Source organism: Anarhichas minor, unplaced genomic scaffold, assembly GCF_050575085.1.
Source record: "Anarhichas minor isolate MPS153535 unplaced genomic scaffold, ASM5057508v1 ptg000108l, whole genome shotgun sequence".
NCBI classification, from domain to species: Eukaryota; Metazoa; Chordata; class Actinopteri; order Perciformes; family Anarhichadidae; genus Anarhichas; species Anarhichas minor.
The window spans coordinates 31,966-41,656 of NW_027466554.1; the positions used below are offsets into that span (position 1 = coordinate 31,966).

The following is a 9,691-nucleotide window of genomic DNA, read 5'->3' on the forward strand; positions in this document are numbered from 1 at the left end:
CCCTCGAAATCATTCAAAAATGTGAAACCTCAGAAAGTGAAGACATGCACGTTTATTTTCATGTTCATGTGCAGACACAGTTTGTACAGATGTCATCGTGTGATTTGATGTCGTGGTTTATTTATTGCTTATTTTACAATGAATTAAGATTTTTTATAAACTCCTGGATCAGACGTCTTTCTTCTCAACAATCATCGTTTTAGTTTCCTTCCAGTTAAACTGCAGAGGCTGAAGACGTGCAGCTTGTTTTTAACCGTCGTCGTAACTCTGCTATGTGAGCCGGAGCGATGCGGCAGCAACCTCCTAAAGAACGAACAACCACAGAGACTCAGAACAGGAAATACAGGAGAACGGGACAAAACTCAAACCTTAAATGAAGTTACTTTAGTATAAAAAAATATATATTAATATTATTTTCAACTTTAACTAAATGAAAGTGAATTATTTTCTGAATACTAAATATTCGGGGGATTATGGGATATGTCAATGATTATCAAAAATATTGATTTTGTTTCATTTTTATTTTGTCAGACAATTGTCCCCTCAAATGTCCCCTTCCTAAAACTGTTAAAAAATACAAAATTGTAATATTATGGTCCACTTTCACCGAGTTAAATATTGAACAAACATCAACTAAACTCGATGCTAAATGCTCAATCTGTGATATATAAACGATTATTACCATCATTGATTTTGATGCATTAAACACTGCTGTGCTCCATAATACAGTAGTGATGCCTCTAGTGGACACCAGGAGAATAGCATGTATTATCTCTATAATACAGCAGTGATGCCTCTAGTGGACACCAGGAGAATAACATGTATTATCTCTATAATACAGCAGTGATGCCTCTAGTGGACACCCGGAGAATAGCATGTATTATCTCTATAATACAGCAGTGATGCCTCTAGTGGACACCAGGAGAATAGCATGTATTATCTCTATAATACAGTAGTGATGCCTCTAGTGGACACCAGGAGAATAGCATGTATTATCTCTATAATACAGTAGTGATGCCTCTAGTGGACACCAGGAGAATAACATGTATTATCTCTATAATACAGCAGTGATGCCTCTAGTGGACACCAGGAGAATAACATGTATTATCTCTATAATACAGCAGTGATGCCTCTAGTGGACACCAGGAGAATAACATGTATTATCTCTATAATACAGCAGTGATGCCTCTAGTGGACACCAGGAGAATAACATGTATTATCTCTATAATACAGTAGTGATGCCTCTAGTGGACACCCGGAGAATAGCATGTATTATCTCTATAATACAGCAGTGATGCCTCCTAGTGGACACCAGGAGAATAACATGTATTATCTCTATAATACAGCAGTGATGCCTCTAGTGGACACCCGGAGAATAGCATGTATTATCTCTATAATACAGCAGTGATGCCTCTAGTGGACACCCGGAGAATAGCATGTATTATCTCTATAATACAGTAGTGATGCCTCTAGTGGACACCAGGAGAATAACATGTATTATCTCTATAATACAGCAGTGATGCCTCTAGTGGACACCAGGAGAATAACATGTATTATCTCTATAATACAGCAGTGATGCCTCTAGTGGACACCAGGAGAATAACATGTATTATCTCTATAATACAGCAGTGATGCCTCTAGTGGACACCAGGAGAATAACATGTATTATCTCTATAATACAGTAGTGATGCCTCTAGTGGACACCCGGAGAATAGCATGTATTATCTCTATAATACAGCAGTGATGCCTCCTAGTGGACACCAGGAGAATAACATGTATTATCTCTATAATACAGCAGTGATGCCTCTAGTGGACACCCGGAGAATAGCATGTATTATCTCTATAATACAGCAGTGATGCCTCTAGTGGACACCCGGAGAATAGCATGTATTATCTCTATAATACAGTAGTGATGCCTCTAGTGGACACCAGGAGAATAACATGTATTATCTCTATAATACAGTAGTGATGCCTCTAGTGGACACCCGGAGAATAGCATGTATTATCTCTATAATACAGTAGTGATGCCTCTAGTGGACACCAGGAGAATAACATGTATTATCTCTATAATACAGCAGTGATGCCTCCTAGTGGACACCAGGAGAATAACATGTATTATCTCTATAATACAGCAGTGATGCCTCTAGTGGACACCCGGAGAATAGCATGTATTATCTCTATAATACAGTAGTGATGCCTCTAGTGGACACCGGGAGAATAACACGTATTATCTCTATAATACAGCAGTGATGCCTCTAGTGGACACCCGGAGAATAGCACGTATTATCTCTATAATACAGCAGTGATGCCTCTAGTGGACACCCGGAGAATAGCACGTATTATCTCTATAATACAGCAGTGATGCCTCTAGTGAACACCGGGAGAATAACACGTATTATCTCTATAATACAGCAGTGATGCCTCTAGTGGACACCGGGAGAATAACACGTATTATCTCTATAATACAGCAGTGATGCCTCTAGTGGACACCGGGAGAATAACACGTATTATCTCTATAATACAGCAGTGATGCCTCTAGTGGACACCGGGAGAATAACACGTATTATCTCTATAATACAGCAGTGATGCCTCTAGTGGACACCGGGAGAATAACACGTATTATCTCTATAATACAGCAGTGATGCCTCTAGTGGACACCGGGAGAATAACATGTATTATCTCTATAATACAGTAGTGATGCCTCTAGTGGACACCGGGAGAATAACATGTATTATAACACAGACAACATGAATTAAAATAGTGATGCCTGAGGGTTAAAGTGGAGAGAAAACAATCCTTACCGATTAAATCAGCACCTTGCTTCATCCATGTGGGACTTAGTTCAAGTATCGATGCTGCAGTTTTCTCAGACGTTAACCACCTTTATTAGTAAAAGACAACACGAAACAGTCAACAGTGGTGGACAAAGTACTCACATCCTTTAGTAAAAGTAAAAATACTCCTTCATAAGTAAAAGTGCTGCATTCAAAATGAAGAAAAGCACAAAAAGTATCATGAGGAAAATGTACTTACAGTATGAAAGGTAAAAGTAAGTGTTTACATCATTATGTACTGTTTTATTATTGTATCATTGTTATTAATGCATTATTTTATTACTTATATACTTTATTTATATGATTTCATATAAATAAAAATCATATGTTTTGTCCTAATCTGCAAAGTAACCGATGACTGAGTTAAATACTTGTGGAGTAAAAAGGAGCAAATACAAAGTAAAAAAGTGCCAAAAACGTTGGTGAGTGTTCCTGTTGAAGCTCAGTCCTCATGTTCTGAGAGAAGAAGTGGACGTAGTCATGGTGACGTCTCTCGTTTGTTTGTGGAGGTTTTGAAGCCTTGAGTTCAGCATTTAGTCGCCATGTTGTTGTTTTTTAGCATCCAGTAAACAGGAAGTGACCATATATGGACTGAGGAGGAGTGACGTAGAGACGCCGTATACGTCTCTGGTAGAGACCTGTCAATCAGCGTGTAGCCCCGCCCTAAAGCATCCCCTGCTTTATGGTCTGTTTGACTCTAAATGGACCATAATGTACTAAATGAACATCATGCTGTATTGAAGAAGACTTGAAACTAGAGATTGAGACCATAAACTCATGTTTACAATGTTTACTGAGGTAATAAATCAAGAGAGAAGTAGAGTCATTTTCTCATAGACTTCTATACAACCAGAGGAGTCGCCCCCTGGTGGACACTAGAGAGAATGCAGCTTTAACACATGAAGCTTAGAAGAACTGGAGGTTGCCGCCTGCCAGAGCTGTATATGTTACTCCTCCTCAGTCCATATATGGTCTCTTCCTGTTCACTGGTTGCAAAACAACCAAAATGGTGACGGTGAAATCGTCGAACTCAAATCTTGAAAACGTCCACAAACCAATGAGAGACGTCACAACGACTACGTCCTCTTCTTACAAACAGTATGTGGTCTTTACTTCATTAATAAGTGATCTTTCTATGACAGTAATAAGTTCCTAAAATGAGTCCATCATTCTTTAATATGGAGGCTCAGAGTGTTTCATAGTCTTCTTAGCTGCTGTTAAACCTTAATATAATTTCCTAAAGTCTATATAACCGGCCCTTTGATGGTTTTCTGTGATATTCTTTGAGGTTGAATCTGTGTCGTCAGTATTAAAACTCACCCCTGCTCAGAGACCCAGTCCTCTCCACTGTTGGGGTAAACCACCCAGCTCAGGTCCGGGCTCAGCAGGGACCCGGCAGAGTCCAGCAGCGGCTCCACCAGCGCCGGTGAGCAACAGTTGACTCCGACAGCGACCAGCTGAGTGGATCTGTTAGCGAGCCGCACGGCGTCGGTGAACGGGCTGCCGTCTGATACACACCTCCCATCCTGACGGTGCGTTTGTGGACAGAACGTCGATTTATTTTAGAGAAACACCGGACTACAGAGAACAAACTAGTCCACACCGGTCCATGGTCTGTGTTACCTTACAGGAGAAGGACAGCCAGGCTTTAGAGTCGGGGAACTCTCTGAGCAGCTCCAGCAGAGCCGTCGCCTCTTTGATGCTCGGGATCGTCTCAAAAGCAACGAGATCGGCTCCAGATGCAGCGAGGACCTCAATCTGAGGCCGATGCCAGACTTTAAGATCCTTAAAGGGGGACAGACACAGAGACCAGAGACCAAAGACCATCACTGAACCCTCGAGTCTCTAGAGACGGTATCTTTAGGGTTTTATTGATTTTATCGACTCTGCTCATCTGTTTGGGTCCTTATCAATACTCCTATTGTTGACACTCACTTCAACACTCATCTCCTCTGCATAGGCTCCGGTGTACTCGGACCCGTCGAGAAGAAAAGCTCCGTACGGTCCGATGGAGGCCGCCACCAACGGACGTCTCCGTCCTCCAAAGACAAATCCACAAAAACACAGAGACATGACGTCACCAAAACACAGAGACATGACGTCACCAAAACACAGAGACATGACGTCACAAACACAGAGACATGACGTCACCAAAACACAGAGACATGACGTCACAAACACAGAGACACGACGTCACAAACACAGAGACACGACGTCACAAACACAGAGACACGACGTCACAAACACAGAGACACGACGTCAGAAACAGAGACACGACGTCACAAACACAGAGACACGACGTCACAAACACAGAGACACGACGTCACAAACACAGAGACACGACGTCACAAACACAGAGACACGACGTCACAAACACAGAGACACGACGTCACAAACACAGAGACACGACGTCACAAACACAGAGACACGACGTCACAAACACAGAGACACGACGTCACAAACACAGAGACACGATGTCAGAAACACAGAGACACGATGTCACAAACACAGAAACACGACGTCACAAACACAGAGACACGACGTCACAAACACAGAGACACGACGTCACAAACAGAGAGACACGACGTCACAAACACAGAGACACGACGTCACAAACACAGAGACACGACGTCACAAACACAGAGACACGATGTCAGAAACACAGAGACACGACGTCACAAACAGAGACACGACGTCACAAACACAGAGACACGACGTCACAAACAGAGAGACACGACGTCACAAACAGAGACACGACGTCACAAACAGAGACACGACGTCACAAACAGAGACACGACGTCACAAACAGAGACACGACGTCACAAACACAGAGACACGACGTCAGAAACACAGAGACACGACGTCACAAACACAGAGACACGACGTCACAAACACAGAGACACGACGTCACAAACACAGAGACACGACGTCACAAACACTGAGACACGACGTCACAAACACAGAGACACGACGTCACAAACACAGAGACACGACGTCACCAAAACAGAGACACGACGTCACCAAAACAGAGACACGACGTCACAAACACAGAGACACGACGTCACCAAAACAGAGACACGACGTCACAAACACAGAGACACGACGTCACAAACACAGAGACACGACGTCACCAAAACAGAGACACGACGTCACAAACACAGAGACACGACGTCACCAAAACAGAGACACGACGTCACCAAAACAGAGACATGACGTCACAAACACAGAGACACGACGTCACCAAAACAGAGACACGTCACCAAAACAGAGACACGACGTCACAAACACAGAGACACGTCACCAAAACAGAGACACGACGTCACCAAAACAGAGACACGACGTCACAAACACAGAGACACGACGTCACCAAAACAGAGACACGACGTCACCAAAACAGAGACACGACGTCACAAACACAGAGACACGACATCACAAACACAGAGACACGACGTCACAAACAGAGACACGACGTCACAAACACAGAGACACGACGTCACAAACAGAGAGACACGACGTCACAAACAGAGACACGACGTCACAAACACAGAGACACGACGTCACAAACAGAGACACGACGTCACAAACACAGAGACATGACGTCACAAACACAGAGACACGACGTCACAAACACAGAGACACGACGTCACAAACAGAGACACGACGTCACAAACACAGAGACACGACGTCACAAACACAGAGACACGACGTCACAAACACAGAGACACGACGTCACAAACACAGAGACACGACGTCACAAACAGAGACACGACGTCACAAACAGAGACACGACGTCACAAACAGAGACACGACGTCACAAACACAGAGACACGACGTCACAAACACAGAGACACGACGTCACAAACACAGAGACACGACGTCACAAACACAGAGACACGACGTCACAAACACAGAGACACGACGTCACAAACAGAGACACGACGTCACAAACACAGAGACACGACGTCACAAACACAGAGACACGACGTCACAAACACAGAGACACGACGTCACAAACACAGAGACACGACGTCACAAACACAGAGACACGACGTCACAAACAGAGACACGACGTCACAAACACAGAGACACGACGTCACAAACACAGATACATGACGTCACCAAAACACAGAGACATGACGTCACAAACACAGAGACACGACGTCACCAAAACACAGAGACATGACGTCACAAACACAGAGACACAACGTCACCAAAACACAGATACATGACGTCACAAACACAGAGACACGACGTCACCAAAACACAGATACATGACGTCACAAACACAGAGACACAACGTCACCAAAACACAGATACATGACGTCACCAAAACAGAGACATGACGTCACAAACACAGAGACACGACGTCACCAAAACAGAGACATGACGTCACAAACACAGAGACACGACGTCACCAAAACACAGATACATGACGTCACAAACACAGAGACATGACGTCACCAAAACACAGAGACATGACGTCACAAACACAGAGACACGACGTCACCAAAACACAGATACATGACGTCACCAAAACAGAGACATGACGTCACAAACACAGAGACACAACGTCACCAAAACAGAGACATGATGTCACACTCTGTGTCTCACAGCTCATATAGAGGACGTTTCGTTCTGTACCTGATGGACGAGCGTCACAGACGAACCGGTCCACGCTGTCTTTGGCCAGTTGGACTCCAGACATCAGAAGCTCTCTGGAGCCTTCAGAGCTCACCTCCAGATGTCGGATGAAACCTGGGATACTGGCCTGGTACGTGGCTGTGGTGACGACGTCAGCACCGGCGAGGAGAAACCTGTCGATATACGTCACTGTGGTTTAAATACCACCGTATAAGACTCCATGTTTGTAACGAGTATTATCATTATTGATTTATCTGCCAATTAGCAATATTAGAGAATCAGTGACATCACATTTTCCAACCCTTAGGGGGCGCCAAAGATCACAGGGAGCAGGATCCGTTTGATCTGAGGTTGTAGTACTAGTAGAAGTAGTCGGAGTATTTTATTCAACCATGACACATGTATACAATCTAGTATACAATATGTCTATCCCACATTCTTAGATTTGTATAACTTAAATCATAATAACTCATTTACCAACTGATTTATACTAAAGTCTGGATATTAAACTATTTAAACAGATGGTCGACTACTTATTATCCACATTGTGTTTAAATACAGTATTTCTACACATCGTCAGATGAAGATCAATCTACACTAATATTATCAGTATTATATCAACATTAGATTCTGGCTGATTGTTTCTGATCCAAACATTTCAAAAGAAAATCACTTTGTTTAAGTTGAAGAAACTGACGAGTTATGTTTATTAAAGAAAGTTGTTTTAATAAACGAAAGAATTCAACTCGTTAATACGCTGAATCACATTCAAATTACAGATTTATAATTTTTTTTATCTTTTCTGAGACACAAGTAGAAGAAACACAAAGTGATGTCATTCAAAGTCTTGTTCTGTCCGACCAGTTAAAACACCAAAATATTAAAGTCACCGCAATTAAAATGAATTCATTAAAACCAAACCAAGAAAAGCGACGCGATTTAATGAAGCAGATTTGAACAAACCTGTAATGAGCTTCTCTGATGGCCTCAGGGTCAGAGTGGAGAAGCCTGGAGCTCCACAGAGGATCTCCCTACACACACACACACGCACACACGCACACGCACACACACACACACGCACACACACACACGCACACACACACACGCGCACAGACACACACACACACGCACACACACACACGCGCACAGACACACACATACACGTGCACAGACACACACACACACACGCGCACAGACACACACACACACACACACGCGCACACAGACACACGCACACGCGCACAGACACACACTGTAACTTCTTAACTTAGTGCAGTGACTCGTGTGTTTTCAGGTGTGTGTTTACCTGTAACTTGGCTCCTCGTGCCTCCAGCTCAGTCGCCAGTCCTCCGTCTAAGACTAACGGTCCTTCATCGTCCATGTAGAGTCTGAGCCGAGCAGAAGAACCCATGAAGACACTCTGAAGTTACACAGAAGGAAACACACTGCTGCTGCTGCTGCTGCTGTTGTTGTTGTTGTTCCGGGTTCAAATGTTGCGTTTTGAGCCGCTCGAAATTTTGCTAACTGCTGTGATTCCGACCCCCCTGCAGTACCACCAGCCCACCACTAGATGGCGCATGAAACCGCGACATTACATCAGTGCCAAGAGGGCGAGCTAACAGATGAGTTGGTTGTTTAAAATAGTCTTATTATCTGAATATGTTTTATACTAAAATTAAGTATAAAAACATATTTTATACCACTAAGGTTTTTTTTTGAACACAAGTTGAAAATACAATGTAAACCTCATCAAAGAAATGCAAAACGAATCATTAATATATTACATAATGAATGCATTAATAATTATATTGTAATGTATATTATTCTGAAAGGGCCATTCGGCATAATAAGTACATATGTATATATATATATATATACATATATATATATATATATATATATATATATATATATACAGTATAGTGTAAACAATATACATAGTTAAAAAAACAAGATCAAAACAAATATTATAAATAATTAAATAAGTAATAAAACAGTAGGGAATATTAAATAAGTAAAAAAGTAAATATTATATACACAGACAGAATAATTGTAGTATTGCACAGTATTTATATTGTTGTAATTTAAGTTACAGTAATTAATCACTAACGTTGTCAATGTTGATTTAACATTTATTAATTAATTAATGAAGGTGTTTTCACTGGTAAATGTTGAAGTGGTCGTTTTCCTTCTTCATGAATGTAACCTGAACGCAC

General features: G+C 42.2%; 1 protein-coding gene across 1 annotated transcript; it reads right to left on the minus strand.

The window, feature by feature from the left end:
* Window positions 1-32: 32 nt before the first annotated feature.
* On the minus strand, window positions 33-8,965 carry LOC142939731 (homocysteine S-methyltransferase). Its single transcript, XM_076082873.1, has 8 exons — window positions 8,782-8,965; window positions 8,439-8,506; window positions 7,476-7,648; window positions 4,770-4,873; window positions 4,458-4,619; window positions 4,155-4,360; window positions 2,802-2,881; window positions 33-303 (listed from the first exon to the last, which is right to left on the minus strand). Exons 1-8 carry the CDS (start codon window positions 8,884-8,886, stop codon window positions 215-217), a joined length of 987 nt encoding a protein of 328 aa, XP_075938988.1. The 5' UTR covers window positions 8,887-8,965; the 3' UTR covers window positions 33-214.
* Between the last annotated feature and the right edge of the window lie 726 nt (window positions 8,966-9,691).

Excerpts from the sequence above, each read along its gene's own strand:
- LOC142939731 (XM_076082873.1), bottom strand. The coding sequence starts at position 8,886 with ATGGGTTCTTCTGCTCGGCTCAGACTCTACATGGACGATGAAGGACCG. Across the intron at positions 4,620-4,769 it reads CAGAGGAGATGAGTGTTGAA|GATCTTAAAGTCTGGCATCG; the intron begins GTGAGTGTCAAC and ends TCCCCCTTTAAG. Across the intron at positions 2,882-4,154 it reads GACTGGGTCTCTGAGCAGGG|GTGGTTAACGTCTGAGAAAA; the intron begins GTGAGTTTTAAT and ends TTACTAATAAAG.